Source organism: Liolophura sinensis, chromosome 8, assembly GCF_032854445.1.
Source record: "Liolophura sinensis isolate JHLJ2023 chromosome 8, CUHK_Ljap_v2, whole genome shotgun sequence".
Taxonomy (NCBI): domain Eukaryota; kingdom Metazoa; phylum Mollusca; class Polyplacophora; order Chitonida; family Chitonidae; genus Liolophura; species Liolophura sinensis.
Window position 1 is genome coordinate 47,827,282 of NC_088302.1, and position 26,244 is coordinate 47,853,525.

The 26,244-nt window shown below is 39.5% G+C and overlaps 1 protein-coding gene across 1 annotated transcript in view; it reads right to left on the reverse strand.

Moving 5' to 3' along the window:
- Positions 1 to 671: 671 nt before the first annotated feature.
- LOC135472743 (inactive polypeptide N-acetylgalactosaminyltransferase-like protein 5) overlaps positions 672 to 26,244 on the reverse strand; it is a 28,195-nt gene continuing 2,622 nt past the window's right edge. Inside the window, exons 2-10 of the mRNA XM_064752405.1 lie at positions 13,221 to 13,387; positions 11,765 to 11,942; positions 9,213 to 9,416; positions 8,340 to 8,457; positions 6,979 to 7,167; positions 5,123 to 5,257; positions 4,424 to 4,528; positions 3,487 to 3,609; positions 672 to 2,785 (exon numbers count right to left, since the gene is read on the reverse strand). Coding sequence (XP_064608475.1) covers positions 2,660 to 2,785; positions 3,487 to 3,609; positions 4,424 to 4,528; positions 5,123 to 5,257; positions 6,979 to 7,167; positions 8,340 to 8,457; positions 9,213 to 9,416; positions 11,765 to 11,942; positions 13,221 to 13,387 — 1,345 coding nt within the window. The 3' untranslated portion in view covers positions 672 to 2,659. The remainder of the gene's footprint in view (positions 2,786 to 3,486; positions 3,610 to 4,423; positions 4,529 to 5,122; positions 5,258 to 6,978; positions 7,168 to 8,339; positions 8,458 to 9,212; positions 9,417 to 11,764; positions 11,943 to 13,220; positions 13,388 to 26,244) is intronic.

Below are 26,244 nucleotides of genomic sequence, written 5' to 3' on the forward strand. Positions count from 1 at the left end.
CAGAGTCACTCTGTACTGCATCGTTGCCATGCGTGCGCGTGTGTTCTAAATGATCTGGGTAATGATTTAATCCATTCGTCTGGAATATTTCTTGAGTCTTCCCTTCAAGGTCAAGGTCAAGGCACAGGTTGGGTTTTTTGCAAGACCAATTTCCAAAACAGCGTTCGAGGCAAGTCACCGAAGGACGGATTCGTGCAAACGAAAGCAGTCAGTAGTTTTCATTTTTCAGTCATCACTGATGATCACGTATTTGAATGTGAACATTTCCAACACATTAACGACTTAATATACCTTCCAAATAAACTCAATGATATGCCACCGCCTCCAATATACCTCCAATTGTTGAGTAACACTCAGAGTATTGACACCTCGCTCAGCTAGAACGAGGTATTGTTTATGGACGCCCTACAATAAGACACAATAGACCCCTGCTAAACCATGGACAACTGCGTTTTTATTTTATTATTTATTTTTTTATTTATTTATTTATTTTAATCTTCCAATATTCCTTCTTTAAAGCTAGTAAATGACTTCACAACGCGTTTTGTTATATTTATAAAGATGCATATATATCTATTTATATATTTATAAAGATCCATGTATTTATAAAGATCCGTGCATAACCAGTTGCATGTATATGTCATCATGTACATTATCTTACTATAACAAAAAACTATAATATACTCTTAACGTATTATTGACGTACATGTTTATTGTCCACTTTATTGACAGTTAACTGTGAAATGATACCGCCTGTTATGCCATATTGTTCTCTGCACAGTAATCAATTCATCGTAGTATATACTGCCAAATCTGTCCTACTGATTAAAATCACATCATAACTGTTTATTACAAGGCTTATCTTATTAGATGAGATTGTGAATTATGCTTTTTTTTGGGAGCCTACTGTATACACGTATATACAGTTAAAACGTGCTACACTTGGCAGACTTCTCCTGAGGATGACTTAATTGAAGTCGAAATACTGATATCGTCAAAATGAATTTCTCTGGAGTTACTTTCCTTATTTATGATCAGTGTTCTGCTGACTGCTTTTCTTTGGATGAATCCATCCTTCGATGATTTGCGTCGAACGCTGTTCTGGAAATTCGTCATGCAATTATTGACCGCGAACGTCCAGTTTGACTGACTGACGACGGGGATGCGATTGTCTGTTTGGATGTCTAGAAAATACAATCCCAAACCAAAACAGATTACCACGATGACATAGGCCTACCCCGAATAGCACTATACTGTACTTATAAAATTTACAATTGTCATTGCGTTTCTGCGGTGAATACTTTCCATTCATTCATCCTAACTAGTTAAATCTGTTGTGAAAGGACCAAACTACAAAAACACCATAAACAAAATATGGGAATCATTAATGAGACATGAAATGAGTTTATTTTATATAACAGAAAACACAAGAATAGTAAAATTCTGTTGATGTTTATACAGAATACATACTCACTTCAGGCGGCATCACACTAAATCCACAGTAATGTTACCTTAAGATTTGAAGATTAGCTGTCAACAAAAGATATTATTATAAACTTCAACCGCACAAAAAGAAACAAACTTTTGCATCCAATTAACCATAGCTTTCGATATACAGCCCTTATGAGGTTCTATTATCGTCTGCCAAATAAATATGATATCACTTTACATGGTTATTAAACACAAGAAGTTTCAATCTCAACACACATCAAACGAAATGAAAAAGTTAAACTTTTTATTCTATATAGCAACAGATGGCCCCTTTCTGAAATTACTCACAGTAAAAGTTTACTTGAGTGGAATGACGTGTAATAGCTGATGTTTGACTTCAAAATCACTGGTGATAACACATTTATTCTTCATCACACATGGCTGTACGAAATGGTGGACAAGAATAAATTGTTCACAAGAGGGCGACACACGTATCACATCTGGGCGGCACACCAGAAAAAGGTAAATATGATCATCTATGCTTGCGAAAGCGACGGATTCTTAGAACGCTTCAAACTAAAAAAAATGGCAGCTGTTAACTGATCTAATAGGAAGCTTTCGTTGTTCTCTGGCATGACAAAACAAACAAAAATCGCGCCAATCTGTCTGAGAGTGGACACTTGAGATCGTAGATCAGCCCAGGGTTCGTTTTGAGCCCTAAATCAACACGGTATAATCTAATTTTTTTACGCTGTATAACCTGTAGTCGTTATGACTTTGCCCATGACGTCTGTGAAAGTGAGGAATATCAGCACCCATCCATCACCAATTCCAAGTGTCCCCTTGCCTGACTCCTAAGCACTACATAGCTTGCGAAAGCTGTTGTGACCAAAATTTAAGCAGTACCATCCAATTCGATTCTGTGTTTGAGATAAAGACGACCAACAGCCACATTTCAATCACAAACGTCACTTCTTTACATGAATCACATTACCATCGTAACCATGATTACTTTGAAAATTCGTCATTTTACACCAAACTTAATGAGTATTTCGGCTAGTGGCTATGTTTAAGATCTTATGTAAAATAAAAACTGTAAATAAACAAAGTATACAGCTATCTGTTGTTGGTATCACAGCTAGTTCTAACAAGCGCTATGCAGGATTCCAAAAATCCATCTTACTTCTCCCGCGACTTGCAATGACAAAACGGTAAGATTAGCAGCAGGTCAAGCTTTATAGTGTTGAAATGTCCAGGTTTGAAAGCTGGCGGACGGATCACAGGCCTTCATGACGGGGTTTTCTCCTTCAAGGTCAAGGCACAGGTTGGATTTTACGTGCAGCAGTTGCCCATTCTGAAAATGAACAAGAAAGTCGAAAACATACTAATGGGTTGTCTACATGATTATTTATTTATTTATTTATTCATTTGATTGGTGTTTCACGCCGTACTCAAGAATATTTCACTTACGACAGCGACCAGAATTATGGTGGGAGGAAACCGGCCGAACTCGGGGAAAACCACGACGATCCGCAGGTTGCTGAAAGACCCTTCCACGTACGGCCTTGAGAGGCAGCCAGCATGAGCTGAACTGAACTCACAGTTAGTAAGAGGCTGGTCATGGTGCCGCATTGGCACGCTAACCACGGAGGCCACGGAAGCCGTCAGGAGGTGTTTAATTTGCCACTATTAAAGCATTTACATAAATATCCACAATAAAACCCTGACTGAGGAAAACTGGCAAGAGGCCGGATTTCCACGGTTAGGTGGCCTTACATTAATTCATTAGGGAGAATTTGCCATCCACCAACCTGGCCTGCGTCTGTACGCCCCTTGTCAGTTACTATTATTTGTCAAGGGCAGGTGGTTTAGTCCGATTTTTGGACCCAACTTCAGAGGGTTTATAACCACTTATCTTCCAAAGACATTACATTGTTCTCCAACAATACCATGCTGGTCATTGTGTCGTCAATGACCTAAGCTGAACCTATTTGCTGGAATAAAGTTTCCTCCATGAGGTTTCATATTTTGCAGTGTGTAACCATATTTATTTACCTTTTCGTGTTTCCATTCATGGTTAGGTTCTAGCAGACAATCTTCTAATGCAACACGCGTTTCTTTGACAACAACACACTGTAAAGAGGTTCTGAACTGTCCGGATTCCTTCAAAGAAAAGCTCTAGAAAGGAAGGAAAATATTAGAATCAACACGGTTAACTCGTTTTTTTTTTATCCACGACACTCAACACTGTGGCAAGTCGACAACTGATAGCCCACAACCTAGTTTCTGAAAATTCACGCATCTAGGGGAATGCAACTCTAAGAATGATAGACAGTAAGCTGTAGCATTTTACCGGGCTTTCCAGCACTTCTCTTTGTCTGCTTTTCAGAGGAAATTTAATTTCTAATGCATTCTTTCAAAGTGGTAGTTCATGGTTTCATTTCATAAATCGTCAGCCATCACGATTAGGCAGCTGGAGAAGAACAGTTTTAAACCGAGACCCAAATTCGCATCAATCACTAGATATGACCTTGGGGTCAAGCGGTAATTTCAAATTAGGTTGGTCACGTTAGTGTTGGCAGGGATGATATTACGATGGCCATGAATGACACATAATAAACCCAGACAACCGCCATGACACCCTGTGTTCAGGTTGCCTGAACTTGCTACGCGGTATGATTTATTTATTTATTTGTTTGACTGATCTTTTTCGCCGTACTCAAAAATATTTCACTTATACGACGGCGGCTAGCATTATGATGACAGGAAACCGAGCAGAGCCCGAGGGAAATCCACGACCATCCGCGGGTTGCTGACTTCCAACGTAAGGCCGGAGAGGAAGCCAGCATGAACAATTCTTTTAACATAAATTGAAAGGGGTTTCTTTTTAAATCGTTTCACATGGATATTAAACTTTTGTTAAGTTGAAATCACTTCGTAGTGAGTACATGCAGTATCGATCCGAGAGAGAATAAAGCGGAGACGTTTTTACCTGTGAAGAGACTTTGTAAGTACAAGATTTGGCGAACAACTGCTGCTCCGCCTGGAAAAGGTAGTCATCGTTGTCCAAACAAAGAGGTATGTGCCGGTTTGAAACCTATAAGGAGGAAATAGTTAACCCAACTGTTATTTAATTATTTAATTAATTGGGGTTTTACGCGGTACTCAAGAATATTTCATTTCTACGACGGCGGCAAGTTAACTTAAATATACCTGTTTATGTTTACTGTAACAGAAATAGAAATATCATAAGATTGGTATACTGGAAAAATTGCAGTGATAGAAGTGTCCCAGAAATGATGTGGCTTAGAGATGTGTGAAAGAGATGCTATAGCTTTGGAGACTTCCGCAATAATGATGAGGTGCCAGGATTCCACAGAAGATGTTTTCAGTGAATAAGCCACGGTTCCTCCGCATGTTTATCCTAAGTCCAGGAAGTGAAGGGCTTTGTAGTGAGAAGGATGTAGCCTTGTGTCTTATGAGATACCATACATCACAAGACTGCAACTTTAAGGGTGGTCACAATATGGCTGAATGAGCGTTAAGCCATAATCATTCATTTATTCATTTCAAGGGTTGCACTTCAAGTATTTTTTAATATATTAACCACACACCACATATTTAACGCAAATTAATGAGATTTTAAAATGATAAAGTTAGAAGAGATGCTTCTACCATTGCAAAATCTTACCCCTCCCCAGGCCTGAGCATTTTCCGGGAAGACAGTGAGCTCTGGCCATATCGTGTCCAAGAACCATGTGAAGTTTTTACAGTGTAGCTTCTCCTTTATTTCCAGTCGATCACTTATATCCCCGACGTCAACGGTCTGTGAAGTGGAAAAGGTACAGCGTTTTGTGAAGAAGAAGAAAACAATTAGTCTACGCATTATCCTTTCATTTTACAATTTACATTCAATAACGAACTGTTTTCTGTTCACAAATGTTTTAGCAGAAATGTACTGCAAAAGACTGGAAAAACAAGAATTAATATTTTTTTGTCAATAGTTTGATCCCAACATGAAAAGCATATCAAAGATTTACCTATCTAGATAACAAATTTGTATCAAAGTTTCCGATTTAGTATCGCGTGTACAGTTGTGACAACATAAGTGTAAAGAGTAATTTCATACGTAAAAATGATCATACATCAGACGTATAAAGCTGACTTTCATATTTAGGAAATGAACATAGAAGAAGTCAATGTGCGCTACCTTCATACAGTCACTTAGTACTTACTGTGAGAATCAGCACAGATGAAGGTTTTGTTTTCTTTACAACGTAAACTACGGAACTTACTTTCATGGTCGGGAAATGGTTATAAATCAATTTTATGAGTACAGGCTCTATGAAAACTATTGTGCTTACTTTCATAACTGGGAAATGACCATAAATCAATTTTTGGGGTAAGGCCTCAATGTAAACTAGAGAGCTTACTTTCCCAGTTGGGAAATGGTCATAAATCAGTTTTATGGGCACAGCCATAATGCAGACTAAAGAGCTTACTTCCATGGTCGGGAAATGGCCATAAATCAATTTTTATGGGTACAAACTCAATGGAAACTATTGTGCTTACTTCCATAATTGGGAAGTGACAATAAATCAATTTTTGGGGTAAGGCTTTAATGTTAACTAGAGAGCTTACTTTCCCAGTTGGGAAATGGTCATAAATCAGTTTTATGGGCACAGCCATAATGCAGACTAAAGAGCTTACTTCCATGGTCGGGAAATGGCCATAAATCAATTTTTATGGGTACAAACTCAATGGAAACTATTGTGCTTACTTCCATAATTGGGAAGTGACAATAAATCAATTTTTGGGGTAAGGCTTTAATGTTAACTAGAGAGCTTACTTTCCCAGTTGGGAAATGGTCATAAATCAGTTTTATGGGCACAGCCATAATGCAGACTACAGAGCTTACTTCCATGGTCGGGAAATGGCCATAAATCAATTTTTATGGGTACAAACTCAATGGAAACTATTGTGCTTACTTCCATAATTGGGAAATGACAATAAATCAATTTTTGGGGTAAGGCCTCAATGTAAACGCACAGAGCTTACTTTCATAATTGGGAAATGACAATAAATCAATTTTTGGGGTAAGGCCTCAATGTAAACGCACAGAGCTTACTTTCATAATTGGGAAATGAACATAAATCAATTTTTGGGGTAAGGCCTCAATGTAAACGCACAGAGCTTACTTTCATAATTGGGAAATGAACATAAATCAATTTTTGGGGTAAGGCCTCAATGTAAACGCACAGAGCTTACTTTCATAATTGTGAAATGACCATAAATCAATTTTTGTGGTAAGGCCTCAATGTAAACGCACAGAACTTACTTTCATAATTGGGAAATGACCATAAATCAATTTTTGGGGTAAGGCCTCAATGTAAACGCACAGAGCTTACTTTCATAATTGGGAAATGACAATAAATCAGTTTTTGTGGTAAGGCCTCAATGTAAACGCACAGAGCTTACTTTCATAATTGGGAAATGACCATAAATCAATTTTATGAGCACAGGTACAATTCAGACCATAGAGCTTACTTTCATACTTGGAAAATGGTCATAAATCAAGTTTTTGTGCAGAGGATCCATCCAGACGTCTATGGCTCTCTTGTAGTTCAGAACTTCCGTTTCCATGCGTCCTTTAGGAAATGAATAGGGCTGTGTACGAGCTATGTGGCCTATATGTGAACAGGGAACATGGACCATCCTTCCGCCACACATCCACACCTGCCACAAACAAACCAAACAGCCACTCGACAATATATTTTTTTCTTACTCCTTTGAAACACAAAGTAAAAGCGCACGATTTACGTATTTATGAATTTGATTGTCTTGTAACAGTATACTAAAAAAGTTGTGCGACGGTGATCAGCTTTATGGGTGGAGGATACCAAAGTACCACGCATAAAACGCCCACCTTTAGCAAATTATTGAGAAGCATTTCCCTCCTGATACTTCGGTCAAATTGCTGGAGGACAAGTGGTCAAGGGGGCGAGTAAGTTGCTGTTTTTAAGCAATTCCATGAAAGAATTAAACTAACTGAGGTAAACTAACAGAAGCCGAATTTCACCGCTTATGTGTGACCGTTTGCCAGTAATTACATTATCGTCACTATTCTAGTTTCACATCCCATGCGGAGATCCTTCGTGTTTTACGGTTGGCTTGCTGTTCAAATGATCCCTGTCGACGGTTTTGTTGTTTTTTTTTTGTTTTTTTTTTTTTGGTCAAGAATCTACAAATTCCCTCTCCAGGACCAAGACTGCACCGTTATGTCTCAGATATCTCTTTTAAAAAAATCCCGGGACAGGTTTACCTGGTTCATAAAGAATACACTTGAACAATGATATTAGGAAAACAATGTTATTCTATTATTCTATTTAATTTCTAAAAGTATGTGGGAGGGTCTGTCATCAACCTGCTGAGGGTCGTGGGTTTCCCCGCGCTGTGCCCGATTTCCTCTCACCATAATGCTGGCCGCCGTGATATCAGTGAAATATTCTTAAGTAGGGCGTAAAACACCGATCAAATAAATAATAAAATAAATAATTTCTAAAAGGTCAAATAGGAAAGTGCAAATGGAAATGGAAGCCAATCCTAACTGCACACAATGACAGCAGTTTATACACGGGCACACAACAATAACATCAAGGCCTTAGCTGCGCCACATAAAACACTAAGAAACCACCATTCTTTAACTCTAGAAATATTTGGAAAGCATTTGAAGATTTTTGGGAATCTGACTGGAAAACAAATCGTAGTAAACATAAACGAGGTAACAATGACCCGAAACCTTGTCACATGGTCTCACATTAAAAAGATCACTGCATAAAGGTTGTTTCCATATTATATTGGCATAAAGCTAGGTACATGTACGAGAGCTTATTTAAAAAGAGGCTTACCCGCCAACCGAGTTCGATATTTTCACCTCCCCAAGTTTCCATACCCTCATCGTAGGAGCCGATTTCTTCAAAGTAATCGCTCTCTACAGCGAAACCAGTTCCCACCGTAATCACCCCTCTGAAAGGAAACACAGACATTTAGCCGGGGAAATCTAACAGGAAGACGTTACATAAGAACATACATGTTCATGTGTAGACAAAAGTTAGAACTTAGAGCCTCGGCTGATCAAAAGACTGATTACAAAAGTTGGGACTTAGAGCCTGGGCTGATCAAAAGACTGATTACAAAAGTTGGGACTTAAAGCATGGGCTGATCAAAAGACTGATTACAAAAGTTGGGACTTAGAGCCTGGTCTAATCAGAAGACAGATTCAAAAAGTTGGGGCTTACTCTCTGGGTTAATCAGAAGACAGATTCCAAACGTTGGGGCTTACTCTCTGGGCTAATCAGAAGACAGATTCCAAAAGTTGGGGCTAACTCTCTGGGCTAATCAGAAGACAGATTCCAAAAGTTGGGGCTAACTCTCTGGGCTAATCAGAAGACAGATTCCAAACGTTGGGGCTTACTCTCTGGGCTAATCAGAAGACAGATTCAAAAAGTTGGGGCTTACTCTCTGGGTTAATCAGAAGACAGATTCCAAACGTTGGGGCTTACTCTCTGGGCTAATCAGAAGACAGATTCCAAAAGTTGGGGCTAACTCTCTGGGCTAATCAGAAGACAGATTCCAAAAGTTGGGGCTAACTCTCTGGGCTAATCAGAAGACAGATTCCGAACGTTGGGGCTTACTTTCTGGGCTAATCAGAAGACAGATTCCAAACGTTGGGGCTTACTTTCTGGGCTAATCAGAAGGCTGATTACAAAGTTGAGACTTACGCCCTAGCCTGATCAGGAGACAGGTTCCACGTCAAATCCCTCCGAAAGAAGGTCTCAAAGAATACCAAGCGCCAGTCAAAGCCGTATCTGGTCATGTAGTCTGAGTGGAACTCGTACTCAAATGTCTTCGCGCTGATGTAGTCCAGTGTTCCCAGAGCCACGATCTGCCGGTCCTGCTTAATTTCATATAACAGAGGTTCTAACCTGTGGAAAGAAAAAGGCTGGTGTCATTTATTCGCTATATGACCATGATGGAGGCCAGATTTTCTTCTTAGCATCAAAGTTGCATCAACTTCACTAAAAAATTGTGTTCAGTTGGCAATCCGAACACATGTACGTGATGAACCAATACCTCTTTTGTATAAAAAAAAATCCAAGAAAAGTGACATCACTTAAATCGTTTATCATGAAGATACACATAAATTAGACGTGCGCCGGCACGATTCCAGTGATCTGATATCTGTTAAGGTTAAAACTAGGCTGCAAATATTTATTTATTTGACTAGCGTTCCACGCTTTAGAAATATTCACTTTCATAACGGCTGTCAGACTGGATAGAGGAACCGGACTTAACAGGAAGAAAACCGCACCTTGCTTAATACAAAACAAACTTCCTAACTTAAGGCCACAACTGAATCTGAGCTGGAATCGACCACGCGACTTCACTGGTCAATTGATCGTCTTCTGAGACAATTGCTAATCTGTCACATTGTTCTCTGAGAGTTATTCCCCTTGAGGCGTGTTAACCTTATCCGTGACGTTCAGGCGAAAAGAAGAAAAATACACAGCTTTTTAATGTAGAAATCTTGCTATTTGTTTTCTCCCTACTATAATACGATTCCTTCAGACGGATAGTTCTTCTCGATAAAGGACCGGCAACATTACAAAAAATGTGGAAAAAATGTGAAATTGACAACAGTTGTGAATGACAGTGGATGCCAAATTCGTAAGGCCAGTTCTTTTTTTTAGTTCTGTTTTTCTTCTCTTTTTCTGTTACATGACAAGCGTGTGGAAAGATCCAAACACTCATAGAAGCAAGACTTTGTCTTAGCCCACTCCAGTCTCACTGAAATATCTTTCTCTATATTAGTTACTGCGGAGTGGGGGTAATCACTGTACCACAAATGTGACTTTCTGAAAACGCCTTGAGCACGGCTTTAAACTAATCAAATACAATAAAAAATATGTAATAAATGTAATTCCCAACCTTATAATTACGATACATATTACACACACCATGACAAGGTTATAGTAAATGAGGGCATGAGGATTCACGCATGATTTCAGTATAGCTGCAACGTGTTACATATAGGTATACATTAACAATTCACGGTAAAACCTATTTAACAAATTTTGGCTTTCGATCAAGTTTTCTACTTCTGATTGGGAAATTTACAAAAGTATTGTATTCTTATTGTTCATCTCTAGGGCCGAATTATTATTTTATCAAACCGTTAAGAGTTCTTAAAGAGCCATTTTAACCAAAATTCTTCCTTTGATGTATGAAAGAAGAAAGATATCCTGTCTAGCAATGCGTTATTTCATATACCATACATGAATTTTCTCAGATAATCCTACTAATACCGAGTGCTTACAGAAACAAAATTTCGGCCATTTCCGTACAAATTCCTCGAGTCATTTTCCTGGAGCGACGTTATTTTTCCTGCAGTGACGTAATCTGCAACGTCTTCGATCACACTATAGCTCATTCACGGATGACGTAGTCTTCTGAGCAGGAGACGTCATCTGGAATTTTGTGAAGTCATAGTAGCGTCAAATGTCGTGATATGACGTCACACCAGGAATTTGTCCGGAAATGACCGAACATTTTGTTTTTTGCATTGCGGGGAATTGCCCAAAAAGCTTAGCGTGTCTTTATGTGAATAAACCGTTTGCACATACTAGCAATTTTACCCTGAAATGTGTGTGCACCGGAATGGCTCTTTAACACCGGAAGAGCAAACTTTCCCTAGGTTAAAGTCTGTATAAGTTCCCATATTAAAAATAAATATATTCACCTTAACTAGACTTGTGAGTATGAGCATTGATAATTGATAATGATTATGACAAACGATTAGCATTAACTGTTAAGTAAAGTCTCTTCCGTACAAATTCATGTGATGAAATGCATCGCAATGGAGTGCATGGAATGCATGGTTGCAATACAACCCCACCTGTGGTTATATATCTTTGTGTTTAAATATGCAAAAACCGCATTCCAAAATCTCTTTCTTCTTTCAAAAGACTCTAAGATCGACCTGTCATCCCGGGGTCAGTTCTTTAAGTATTTTGAGAATAACGGGTTCTTCACACATTCTGAGAATAACGGTTCTTCACACATTCTGAGAATAACGGGTTCTTCACACATTCTGAGAATAACGAGTTCTTACACATTCTGAGAGGAACGGGTTTTAAATACACTCTGAGAAAGATTTTTCTCAAAGGATAATACTGGGATACACAGAAGGTTTTCCAACGATGGCCAATTCTTCTCACCGAAGAACCCGCTATTCACAGAGCATATAAAGGATACGCACCATACCAGAACTTACCAGAAGTGATTCACCTCCATATGACTGTCAAAAATGACCAGCACTCTGCCAGTGGTCTGTTTCCACCCGATCAGCCTTGCTTTGATCAAGCCAGCTCTCCTCCGAAGACGAACGACCTTAACAATGCCCTCCGGGAACATCTTGGAGATGTAGTCGTCGAGCGGTTTACCAAGCTCAGCTTAAACCATGAATGGTTCTCCTGCTTATTTCTTGGTATTTATTTGGTTAATGTAGGGTACAATCTATATTCATGATTAGTTTGCCTCGAGGTTAAAGGACAGGACCAGAGTGGGAAGGCAGAGAATCACGTACTGTAAAGCGACAAGTATCTGACCAATCAGTGGATGCTGTCAGAACTGGATCAGTATACAACAGGTTTTTTTGGCTGTGGTTTCTGTTTACTTATTTATTTCATTCATGCTTTACGCCTTGCTCAAGAATATTTCACGTATACGACCAGACAGAGCCAGGAAGAAACCCACGTCTACCAAGTTGTTGGCAGACCTTCCCGCGTATGATGGGAGAGGAAGCCAGCATGAGCTGGACTTGAACTCACAACGACCGCATTGGTGAAGGGTCATTGTTCTGCACTATCACGCAACCACTGGGCCACGGAAGCCCCCCAGCTGTTCCGTAGGACAGATGTCAGGTTGATTTCTGGAGGAAATCGGAAACATGACAGAAAAACCACCTCACTACTACACTATTAAAAAAACACAGCTTTTCAGATATAATCTTTTCTTATGATGGAAAAAGTTAATAGGTTTGCATGTGAACATTTTAGAAATAGCTTACAGCACAGCGAGCCTTTTTCTAGCTTATCCTGTAGAATTAATTGTGACTACAGATTCCCCCATCATGCGGTAATAGAATAAGCTGACGAGTCGAAGTTTTGAGAATGGTTGACTGCTAGTGTGTCAGTATGGGGCATCAGTTATCTCGCAGTCTGGTGCTGCAACATTTAATTCAATTAAGGCAAAAAAGTACTCAGCGTTAGTAATATGCAGCAAGTATCAAGTAACCAAACCTGCATAGTTACTTGGTGTTTAGCATCGTACCCATGATTATTCCGCTCAAGTTTAGCGGTTAGACCGCCCGACACGTAAATGGAAGATCTGAGAGTGCTAAGTTGAGATCAATAATATTTATTATTTATTTGATTGGTGTTTTACGCCGTACTCGAAAATATATCACTAAAAGGGCGGCAGCCTGCATTATGGTAGAATAAAACCGGGCAGACTCCGGAGGAACCCATGACGATCCGCAGGCTGCTGACAGATCTTTCCACGTATGACCAAAGAGGAAGTCAGCATGAGCTGGATTTTAACTCACAGCAACAGAATTGGTGAGAGACTCTTAGGTTATTGTGCCACGCTCGCGTGCTAACCCCCACGGAGAGCCCCCCCAACGCCCCCCCCCCCCCCCCGATCGAAAATCAAGTACAAAGAAGTCTTACGCATGTCGCTAGCATCGTCAACCAGTACGATATCTTTTAACAAATGTCGTGGGCTTCTGTTGAGAATACTGTATATCGTCCTTATTAACACCGACGGCCATTCGTTGTGGAAGGGAATGACGACACTAGCTGTTGGCAAATCGATTGGGTATTTCAAGTGACTACATCTGCAACAAAGGATTTTCCATTAAAACACGGTGTAAAACAAATACTATAATCAGCCAAAATTGGTGATGTGAAATTGTAAAATGCTAAAGGCACGTGGGTCTGTATATACGTAGGAAGAAGTATGTGACAGAATAGTGTGCGTGTGTGAAAGACAAGGAAACATGGTATGGCAGAAGCGTTTGCTTGGGTCAATGACAAGGGAACTGAGTATGGCAGAAGCGTATGCTTGGGTCAATGACAAGGGAACTGAGTATGGCAGAAGCGTATGCTTGGGTCAATGACAAGGGAACTGAGTATGGCAGAAACGTTTGCTTGGGTCAATGACAAGGGAACTGAGTATGGCAGAAGCGTTTGCTTGGGTCAATGACAAGAAAAAATGGTATGTCAGAAACGTTTGCTTGGGTCAATGACAAGGGAACTGAGTATGGCAGAAGCGTTTGCTTGGGTCATTGACAAGGGAACTGAGTATGGCAGAAGAGCGTGGGTGGGTCAATGACAAGGAAACATGTTAGGATGGATGGGTGTGGGTGGGTCAATGACAAAGGAACAGGGCATGAAGAAAGGGTGTGCGAGGGTCATTGACAAGGGAACATGGCATGAAGAAAGAGTGTGTGAGGGTCATTGACAAGGGAACAGGGCATGAAGAAAGATTGTGCGAGGGCCATTGACAAGAGAACAGGGCATGGAGGAAGAGTGTGGGTGAGCCAATGACAAGGGAACAGGGAATGGCGGAAGCGTGTATATGGGTCGATGGAAAGGAAACGGAAACTCCGCGGGAAGTTTGTGTTTTTTCCCTCCAATGAGGAACAAAAAGAGTTCTATTAGGCTTAACAGACACTTTCTTTTCTGAATGGAGTATGCATTTTCTCCCTCATCCAATTCAAAGTAGCATTAAGCTTACAATATGAATGAAAACTGAGTGTTTTCTTTCATCCTTCAGTTGAAACTGGGCTAGATAAGGTTCTGTCTTATCAGTTTAAGATTTATGCTATTAACCGCTATAGGTAGACACACCTTTTTTAATTTGAAAAAAAAATCAATATTAAGACTCGTTTACCTTGTCTGATAAATTGGTAATTACTTAAAAGAAGCCTGATTTACTGACCCCAGTATTTCACGTCATATACAGCCCTGACAAAATCAATAAAAAAGGAAGGAGGTCGAGGAGGGAAGGCTTTTTTTCACCCCGGTATTTAAATATGGACGCATATAATTGGGCACCCCTACAAAGCATTTTTTTTTTCACTTAAGGTCTTGAACTTATCTTGCATACATTGAGACTTAATCAGAAAATTGTTTCACTGCCTTGACTGAAAAACACTGTTCAGGTAATACTGCTATCAACAGATACAGATTTTCAAAGCAAACACAATAAAGGAAATATTCCCTCGATCGTGAAATTCGCCTTGGATTTTAAAGTGCTACTACAGTGTCAAGACCTGTATGTCTTAAAAGCAGGGTTAAATGGCATGGATCACGTATATCCACAAATCACGCCTACTTCCCAACGTGCATAAGTTCCTTAATCAAAAAAAGAAACAGATATATGATAGGTCATATAATGGCAGCACTCACGTGAAGATACATAACCACAAGTCCCCTCTTTATATGCTGATGCACGGAGAGCTACAATGAGAGAATCTTATAGCTTAACGAGATTAGGCGGGTATCCCAGCTGTTTATACAGGGATATTTGGTTAAACATCACAGAAAGAAAGCAAAACCTTATAATGTTTAAAACAAACGCCTGTTTTCAAAAAAATTATGCCTTGCGTCGCCTTTCAATGTATAGTTATTCACCACAGCTTCCACATACTGCCTTTATTTCTGCTCCACGTGGGCTACAGCCGCCCAATGTCTTCAGCTTTCTCAATGTAGCTCTCCGTCTACCAGCATATGGACAAGGAAAGTGGCACTTCTATATCTACATTCCTACGCAGTTCAAACAGCTAGAACATGTTTGTGGTTGTTGTAAAGTGAATGGTTTGTTGTCGTGTGCCCTGAGCATAAAAATGATTAAAGATTAAAGGAATCTAGCAAATTCTTTTTTTTTCCTTTTACCTTTAATGTCGACTCTTTTAATTCTTTTGTCATCTAAACTTTGTATCTATAAATATGACTCTAGCCGAATAGGTTCTATTTTTCTTACACGTTGCAAGTAAATAAGCTGTCCGGCCAATATGATCCAGTATCCAACATAATTCTTGCCTAGCATACTATATTTGCGCCTTTTTCTGTCCTGTTTCCTCCCACTATAATGCTGTCCGCCATTGTATAGGCGAAATATTCTTGAGTACGACTTAAAATAAATATTTGCGCCTTAAAGGGTAAGACATGCCTTGATAGACGTAAGTATGTTTTACAATTCTTCCCTTGTGGGAAATGAACTATTTAGTTAAACCCATGTCGCATATTGGAAAGGGGTACGTGAAAAGTTAATTCACTAGGTCATAAATTAAGATCTAAGGTACCAGCTGAGTTGAGCTGAGCGGTCAGGCCTGTTTGAAGAGTAAGGTAAACATGGGAAACCTGGAGTCCACCGCAAGGGTAACTACGCGCTACTGATGGGTATAGGTTCAAACACACTTCTTATAGGAAAAGACTACAAATACATATATACATGGTACCCATTTACATGTGCCTTCCGCAAACTTAGTGAAAAGTGTTGAACGACGAAATATGTTACTTGCAGGCTCTCAAATTCAAAACCAAGTTATATTAAAAGTTACACATGTGAAACACTACCATAATTCATGGCCCCCAAATCGGACTCAGTTGTTAAGCCTTGCATGCTAATACATTACATATGGCTCCTTATCCCAGGAAGGTTGAAGTGAAAACCCTGTGGACTGCTTCCGCAGCTATAACTGCGTGGCCTATTGCATAATTTATGTGCGACTAGCCCAATACACTACACACGCTAATTTTTATTTAACAAGAGCGCCCGGCGTGATTGCAGGTGCACGTATATAGGTACAAGTAAGTGTGTGAATGTATGTGGTATGTCTGTGATACGAGGTGAAAACCAGATAACTACAACTGACCGTGAAATAAGGCCAGCCATTCGAGCAGAGTGTCGGTCTGTGAAGAAAGGAGCTAAACACAGTATGTGTTACATTGCATCGTGTAACATGGGATAAATTCTGGTTGTAACATTCCATATATTACATGTTAGGTCTGTATTAGAGCAGGTTGTAGTTTTGAAAGAATTGTCTGCAGAGAAAGAAGTTTTCATTTGATTAATTTAGGTTTACCCAAATTCACATTGTAAAATCCATTCATTGAACAGAATTTCTCGTCGCCACATTTATGGGCTGTTTTTTTTTTTTAATTTTTTTATTTTATTATATTTCAATGTTACACAGAAGCCTTAACGCCCCCATTAAGTTGCAAAACTGATGAGATAACACGTCAAACACGTAAATACTGCTTCATCACCCAACCACATATATTATGGGCAAAAGGTTATGTACACAACAATATATGCGCACATGCGCACAAAACATTCTTACATGTCGCCTCTCTACGCCTGCGTTCATGTAAATATACACGCACATTTCAGATGGGACGTCATTGTGTCAAAGCATTCATCTTCACCTCGTGATCATATTAACAATTCATACAACAGACATAGTGTAAGTGGTAGGAATCACATTTCTGATTTATCTAGTTGGAGGGCATTTTAACACAGGTGAATCATTAGTCATCAGGGTTTCTTGAAGGACAGAGCCATTTGGTCACATACAGAAGTTGCTTTTGGAAAGAAATTTTACATGTGGGAGATATTGTCTACTTCAGAGAAAAAAGTTTCAGAAATAGCTCTGGATGCGGGAATTTCGAATGGCTGAAATAATTTCTGCCTATCAGAAGACACCTCTCACTACTGGTTACCATGGTGATATTAGCCACTAAACAGCACTATGGTTGTTCCGGAGAAGAACGTCAGATGTGATAGATCATCTGGTTTGTTTCTATATTGCTTGACGTTTCAGCTTGGATCGTAATATAACGGTAGCGCGCGTCTTTTTGTACAGTAGATCGATATTAGCACTAACATAATCATAATGCTTACACAGTGGAATGCCAATGAGCTTAAAGCGGCCAAGTCAGAGCGGAATTGTACTTAACGTATCAATCAAAGATGAGCTCCAAGGGGCGAAGTATCAAGTCACAGTGGAAAAGTACTTAACCTACCCTTCAACAATGAGTTCCGAGGAACGAAGTACCAAGTGACAGAGGAAGAATACTTAACCTACCCTTCAACAATGAGTTCCGAGAAACGAAGCAAAAAGTGACAGAAGAAGAAAAATTAACCTACCCTTCAACAATGAGTTCTGAGGAACGAACTACCAAGTGACAGAGGAAGAATACTTAATCTACCCTTCAACAATCAGCTCCGAGGAACGAAGTTCCAAGTGACAGAGGAAGAATACTTAACCTACCCTTCAACAATCAGCTCCGAGGAACGAAATATCAAGTGACAGAGGAAGAATACTTAATCTACCCTTCAACAATGAGTTCTGAGGAACGAACTACCACGTGACAGAGGAAGAATACTTAACCTACCCTTCAACAATGAGTTCTGAGGAACGAAGTACCAAGTGACAGAGGAAGAATACTTAACGAAGTACCAAGTGACAAAGGAAGAAAACTTAACCTACCCTTCAACAATCAGCTCCGAGGAACGAACTACCAAGAGACAGAGGAAGAATACTTAACCTACCCTTCAACAATCAGCTCCGAGGAACGAAGTACCAAGTGACAAAGGAAGAATACTTAACCTACCCTTCAACAATGAGTCCCGAGGAACAAAGTACCAAGTGACAGAGGAAGAATACTTAACCTACCCTTCAACAATCAACTCCGAGGAACGAAGTACCAAGTGACAGAGGAAGAATACTTAACCTACCCTTCAACAATGAGTTCTGAGGAACGAAGTACCAAGTGACAGAGGAAGAATACTTAACCTACACTTCAACAATGAGTTCTGAGGAACGAACTACCAAGTGACAGAGGAAGAATACTTAACCTACCCTTCAACAATGAGTTCCGAGGAACGAAGCACCAAGTGACAGAGGAAGAAAACTTAACCTACCCTTCAACAATGAGTTCCGAGGAACGAAGCACCAAGTGACAGAGGAAGAATACTTAACCTACCCTTCAACAATGAGTTCTGAGGAACGAAGTACCAAGTGACAAAGGAAGAATACTTAACCTACCCTTCAACAATCAGCTCCGAGGAACGAAGTACCAAGTGACAGAGGAAGAATACTTAACCTACCCTTCAACAATGAGTTCTGAGGAACGAACTACCAAGAGACAGAGGAAGAATACTTAACCTACCCTTCAACAATGAGTTCTGAGGAACGAAGTACCAAGTGACAGAGGAAGAATACTTAACCTACCCTTCAACAATGAGTTCTGAGGAACGAACTACCAAGAGACAGAGGAAGAATACTTAACCTACCCTTCAACAATGAGTTCTGAGGAACGAAGTACCAAGTGACAGAGGAAGAATACTTAACCTACCCTTCAACAATCAACTCCGAGGAACGAACTACCAAGAGACAGAGGAAGAATACTTAACCTACCCTTCAACAATCAGCTCCGAGGAACGAACTACCAAGAGACAGAGGAAGAATACTTAACCTACCCTTCAACAATGAGTTCTGAGGAACGAACTACCAAGAGACAGAGGAAGAATACTTAACCTACCCTTCAACAATCAGCTCCGAGGAACGGACTACCAAGTGACAGAGGAAGAATACTTAACCTACCCTTAAACAAAGAGCTCCGAGGAACGAACTACCAAGTGACAGAGGAAGAATACTTAACCTACACTTCAACAATGAGCTTCGAGGAACGAAGTACCAAGTGACAGAGGAAGAATACTCGTTACATGGATGCCCAATGGTTAAAAGACAGTATGTACAAGTCGCCGAACAACAGACAAACAGAATGGCCGGCTTCTAAAACTACTCCTAGTCGTAGCTAATAACTGACAGCTTTTTTATCGGTGGGGAGGAGAGGGGGCAATAGTACAGTCGTATGCCATGTATAAGTACAATGTTATCAGAGGTCAGGCATCCGTTATAAATGCATGTTCAAGCAACGACAACCTATAGAATCTAGTACATCTCTGCTTGAGTAAAACTATTTTCACCCCCGCATTATATTTACATTCGCACTGTAAACAAAAATATCATAACCGACAAAAACTGACACCGGCCACCATAGCTCAGTTGGTAGAGTGTTTGTTTCGGGAGCGGTAGATTCAGGATCAATCCTTGGTGTGGTCACACATAAGACCATGAAAGAAGAAATTGTAACTTCTTGGCTTGACATTCAGCATAAAGGGGATAGGGCAAGGACTGGTTAGCCCGTATCAGCATGATGGCTCGGGCGTTTGGTATGTCGTCTTAGTGAAGCAGCACTAGATAAAGGAGCGGCGGAAATCTACGCGCACACTAAGGACTCCTGCGTCGTCATATGACTGAAAAATTGTTCAGTACGACCGTAAACCCCAACGAAAACTGGGTTGTCCTGTCATAACCATATCACATACAGTAGTTCCCACTTTCGTTACCGCTGTACTCTCACTTTTGTGTGTATGTTTTTTGTCTTTTTTTTCTTTATCATAAACTCACACACTGGTTGAGTGCACAGTGGGCGTCATCCACAGATCAAATGTCAGATTTGAAATGAGTAGCCCGAGGGATGTGTAAATTGCTGTTGACCTTCACCGTCATAACCTCTGGACGAGACTCTACCTGTACGAGGTTAATATTAGCTTAGTCGAAATGGTGAAAGGCCATCATGGCACATCAACGTCAACACGAAATCCTATCTAAACACCTTATTCGATTTAGAAGATCGGGATTTTTCTGTAGCGAAGGCAGTTAGTTTAGAGTGCAACAACTTCTTTCTCCCGCATTTACCTAGGATAGCAAAAGGCAGGCTTAGACCTACTCACCCTACATGGCCACTCATGTGTGAAAGCTGTATCTAGCTTTCCTACATACATGTAGATATTTCGCCATGAGGGAGAACCTGTCATGATCTACACTACACATACAGTGTGTTATTTATGAAACTATTAACAGAGATAAACACTTGGAGCTTTGGAGAACCGAACCAAAGTCCAATGCCTAGGTTACTGAGATTTAGTTATCTAGTTAATTGTTGATTTAAGAATTTTTGCACTTAGTCAGTTTTTGAGTCGAGTGCCAGGGGCAAACCACTAACTTTTGTCAAGTTACTGACGATCTTTCTCACGTGACATCTTACTGGCACGCCATATTTGTGGAAAACAGTTGATCTTCAACGAACATTAACCCGCGCAAACGGTTCACGAACATCATCGACCCCTTGTTGTCATCAGTTCCTCAAGATCACCGGGAACCAGGGAATCTAGAATGTTCTTGTCCATCGCCATCCTTCAGCTTGTGTGACTGATGACAACGAACGGCAGAAGACAATCTGGTGCATGGCCGTCTGCGAAGTCTAACTTTCGTTGAAGGTCACATGTCTTCCACACACAGTATGCACATATGTACGACACATGTGGGAAAGACTGCCAATAGCTTGGCAAAGGTCGGTGGTTTACCACTTGCTCTCCGCTTTCCTCCACCCATAAATCTGACTGTCATTGCAAAAGTCAAAATTTTAGTGTATGGCGTTAAAGTTTAAAACAAATGTTAGCTTGTAAACAAAAAAAAAACACTTTTGAAATGAGAATTGATCACTTTTTAAAAATATATCCCTCTTTTGATATCCCAAAAAAACAAGTTCTGAATGCTGATAAAAAAACATTTTGAAATGGAAGAAATAGTATAAATCAATAAATAAATACATAAATAAATACATATATGAATAAATATTCCTTCTTCGCCGACACATCATTTCAAAGACACCCTCCAACATCAATGATACCGCATCCAATCGAACTTCACCGACACCGAGACGAGGCAGCCCTATAGCGGATTCCCGGGAATGTAAACCGCCAGACAAGTCTATTTTTCTGCATATATAACCCGGCACCCAGTGTTATGGTTTGACGCTCGTATAGCAATAATCATCTTCCCTTAAGCAATGTTGTAACTAAGGATTTCACATTCTGTCTTGTCTTCTCAACACTTAGTACAGATATTGCGTGTCACAAACTTTTCATAATACACACTCTATATCACCACTACATGTGTGAAACATGTATACATAGCTGTTTTACATATGTAGGTGTGACACTTTTGTACTTAGCCCCAAAATCATTGTGTAACAAGGCAATAATATGAACTAAAACTTCTGCTGTTATCACATTGACGGCTTTGCATCTTCCGTGGTAAACAACGTGAGTATATGTTACGATCAAAGTATCACACTCTTACAACAAAATCTTGACCGTTTTTAAGCGATACTACGAGGGTTTTTTTAACCTTTATAATGTGAAACACAACCAGAAAGTGTGAATCAGCATGTAAACGTGTTAATTTGACATTAAGTAATATTTGATTCTAAATTTTTGGCATTATGTGTGATGTTAGAACCTATGAAAGTGTTAATGTAACATAATATATGCTTTCCATCCTCCATTCCTCATTACCTACACGTTTTAGGTTTAACATGATTTTAATATAATACATGTGTACGTATAAAATTTCAGTTTTAGGCTGTACACCATGCGATTCATGCGTCAAACATGATTCAGATGTATTCAGCCAGATTATCTGGTGATTGCCACACCAATACAGTTTTCAAAACATATATTGGTATTCTGTGTGCCCTAAGTGACAACCCCCTAAAAGAGACTCTCCTTTCAGCCTTAAATGCTGCTTCAGTATCATTCAGTATCACCTCACGCGAAAGCATTTTCGACTTATTAATAATGCATGACGCAGCACTTCTAGTTAGGCAGCAGTGGGATGTGGTAGGGGGCTACTGCGGTAAAGCGGAGACGTAAAGTATTGTCGCTTAAGGCGATGGTATAACCTGTGGTATATGTAGGCCTACGTCAGCAATATATTACTAGGGGGCTGCCACGTGTGTATATTATGGCTGCCTATAAACATCCTACATACAGGACATATACCGCATTGACCTCTTGACAAAGGCGTCAGGACCAGGGCGTCTTGTGTCACGGTAAACCACATTACGTGGCTATGTGCAACCCTCATTTTTCGTACTGCCTATAAAGATTGGCATAGGTCACTATTTTGATCGTTGATCTTTGTATACGGGAAGACCCCATACCGTCGTTTGTTTGTGTGCCAGTCTCCATACCAAGACCCGCCTACCCTATTCTGGATAATAATGCTTTGATTGTTTATTTTCACTTAAAGACCATTCAGAGTGGCACGAGAGGTACAGTTTTAGAACAGGGGAAAATGGCGGTAAAATTCTTACACAAACTGTATACAGGTTGCAGGAGACTGACGGTTTTATTCATAGGTATTTATTAGCTGCACAAAAGAGAGTTTTAAATAATTTCATAAAATACGTATAACTTAACTTATAGATAACTAAAGTGATTTGTTCAGTTGACTGTGCCTTCATAGATATATAGGGGTTGTTTCATATATATGTATATACATATAAGCAATACAAAACCGCTTGCTCTGACCCGAGGAACTTGATCTCATCTTAGGCGGAACTGTTTTTCCTATCTTTCAGCCTTCAGATATTTTAGTTGACTCTCTGCGTGTGTCCAATGATATGGGGCGTTTGAACATTTTTTTTTCTTTATAAAGGCTTCACGTGGGACTACTTCGCAACTCAAGATTTTTAAAATTCATTTTCTGTGGACTTTATTTGTTCTTACATGTATACTGGTAATAAGCACGAGGTGTTTATCACAGTAAATTCACTAAATATGACAAGTAACTTCATGCAGATGACTCAATACTGCAGTCTTTTTCTTTTCAACAAAGCTCCTTAAAAGATTTTTATCTGCCTTGAAATAAATTCAATCAATCTCTTAAAACTAAAGTTTTACCTCTAACACAGTAAAGATCACGAGGAATGATTGCACTTTTAGGAGTTTACATGTATTTGACCAGTTTTTATTAAGTGTTAATGTTTCAACACTCTTCAAAGTTGTTCATATTCCAATTCCATTAAAGTGTTATTTTTTAAACTTTGTTTCAAGTCTTGGTTTCAGATGTTAATCCAACTTTTAATGAAGTTGGAATATGAAAACTTAGGCGAGTGTTAAACATTAACACTTTATAAAAGTGCAGTGACTCCTCGTGATATTTACAGCATTAAATGTAACACACTTGTTTTAAGAGTGTATTCATTTGGTTTAGGTGTTTATCAAGTGGTTATCGTGTTTAAGAGCAGTGGAAGCCGGGCAAAGATCGGGAAAAATACCGGTCATCGTCATGCAACTTCGATCAAAGTATAGCGGGAGTAAGATTCGAACACGCAACCTGTTTAAGATTCAAATCTACACTCAAATCGGAGAGAGTTTTCACCGTGGATATTTCTGTTGCTTATGATTTAACTCCGTTAGAGAGGGCTCAGTGTGTGATAGAACATAGTAAACACAGTGTCAAAGACAACAGTTTACCTGTTGCCAGCCTTGGGTTCCGCTTGCCCTTGGCTGTTTCAATTCCGGATATACCTGGCTAATCTCCATTTTAAGCCATGGCAGGAAAAACAGATTACACTTAAACCGTGTAAGTCTCACACAAGCTTCAGCATTTTAGCAGCTGTATGATAAATAGTTCTGTGCGTAACAAGACAGTGATTCGGTTATTGGAACGAAAAGACAGATCGACTGAAAAGACACGCAGTTCCCCCTCAGGCACATGGATAATACAATTGCTTTCTGGGAAAATATTTACAGTCAATTACAAATTATAGTTATTAACAAACTAGACGGCCAGGAGAATTTCTGTCAGGTACAGACAATTGACAATACCTCAGGATAGGTTCTTTACACTGCTTAAAACACAGCAATGACGCAAGCCATTTTACGCCATAAAATAGGTAAAAAAAATATGATTTTTTTATGAAATATAACATTTAATCATTTCATATGTCCCACTGTTTTGTTATTCAGTAATTTCCTTGACTGAAGAAGTCTATTACGGGTGTCAGCCAAAACGAGGTTAAACATAAACTACCAAAGAACTAAGAAATAATACAAAGTATGAAAACAGGACGGAATCATACAAAGAAGAGCGGTCAACAGTTTTCAGTGATATTGGAAAGACGAAAGGTATGTTCTAGGCGACTGAAATCAGTATTCCAATTGTGTACCATGCTAGAATATCAATTGTCCATAACAAAATATGTATCTCAGCTGCGCTTCGATTGCAACTGTTCGTATATCCAACGTGGCGATCTAATTCAACACGATGAATATACATCCCCTAGTCCCAAATTAAGTGGAAATAGACACAATCATGAAGCAGAGTGCCAGAGATTCTGAACTCTCTGTCCATATTTACTTACAAGAGAATTGCACTCATTGTAAAACTTAAGAAACTTGGAATGAAGGCGTTTGATGGAATAACCTTGACACACTAGTTTTTGCAGTAATAACTTGTGACGTTGATTGAAATGACCACACAGCACGCGGGACCTAAATCCCGTATAGATAAGAAGGATTAGCTAATCGGTAGACTTCACGGTGAACATGCATACTTCATCCATCTGGCGATAAAAACAATAACGACATAGCCCCTATATATGAATGAGCTTATCAGATAAGTGGGTGTTACTTTCAGTAAAGTTGTTTCACTAACAACTTTATGATTATCTAAGATGAAACTTTACCACACACTCCCATCCCACACACTCTTAGTGCTGACGCTATATTAAGGTGTGAGAATGGTATAACTGATACCCTCCAGTCAAACTATCATTGTATTTCTCTAACACTTTACATTGCATTTGCTACAAGCACAGTATATCATTGCACACTTTAAACTGTCACGTACAAAGAACACCTATGAAACACGTCATGAAAGAAAATGCTCGCGCGTTCATGGATTAGCCTTGATGTTTGATCCACATTACGCCAAATGACACGAACAGGATAAAACCTGCCGGGACTGTCAGACGAAACAGGAAGAGATATTGCGTGTTGAACTGTTGTTACGCACAAAGTTTCGGCGAGTTGAAAGCAATGACCTGAAAAAATCTAGACATCAGTGTTCATAACAGGAACAATTCGCTGCGGGATCTGTGTCCCAGCTAACATCTATACACTCATTCCTAAAGGCGAATGTATCATGTTAAAGCGTACAAAAAGTCAGACCCATGCAGCCTAGCTGGCAATGATGCTGAGAACTTGAAAAAACGTCTGTTCTACACATTCCTTGCTTAGAACTGAGAATCACAAATTACAAATTGAAGAAAACATGTACAGATATTATTAAAAAAAAAACAAGCACTGATTAGAAATAATACATAACTAGTTCATCAGGCTGACAACATGTAACAGAGAAGCATTGATGTATGAAATTAAAATTAAAGACGTACAAGCATAAAGAATAAAACCAGAGCAGCGACGAAAGTGTGATAGTTGGTCAATGGTCGCACGGAATCGGTGAAATACCACCTCTTGTCGATTTACCTAACTCGGTGCATTATTCTGACAGTTCATGTAAATACCGCCGACGGAAGACTGTAAATGCGGAAGACATGTCGATATCCTACCATGGGTAAGACATCCAAATCAAAATCCAAGTCGAGTACAAATACAGATATTTCGATGGGGCTAAGGTTCATAAAAGCATCCTGTTGTGACACAGGAATAATCATGTATACAATTTAAATATCTCCAGGTCACATTTTAACCGTATAGCTGTTCCTTTACGATTTAAATACGTTCAGTCTATTTTGTCTGCTA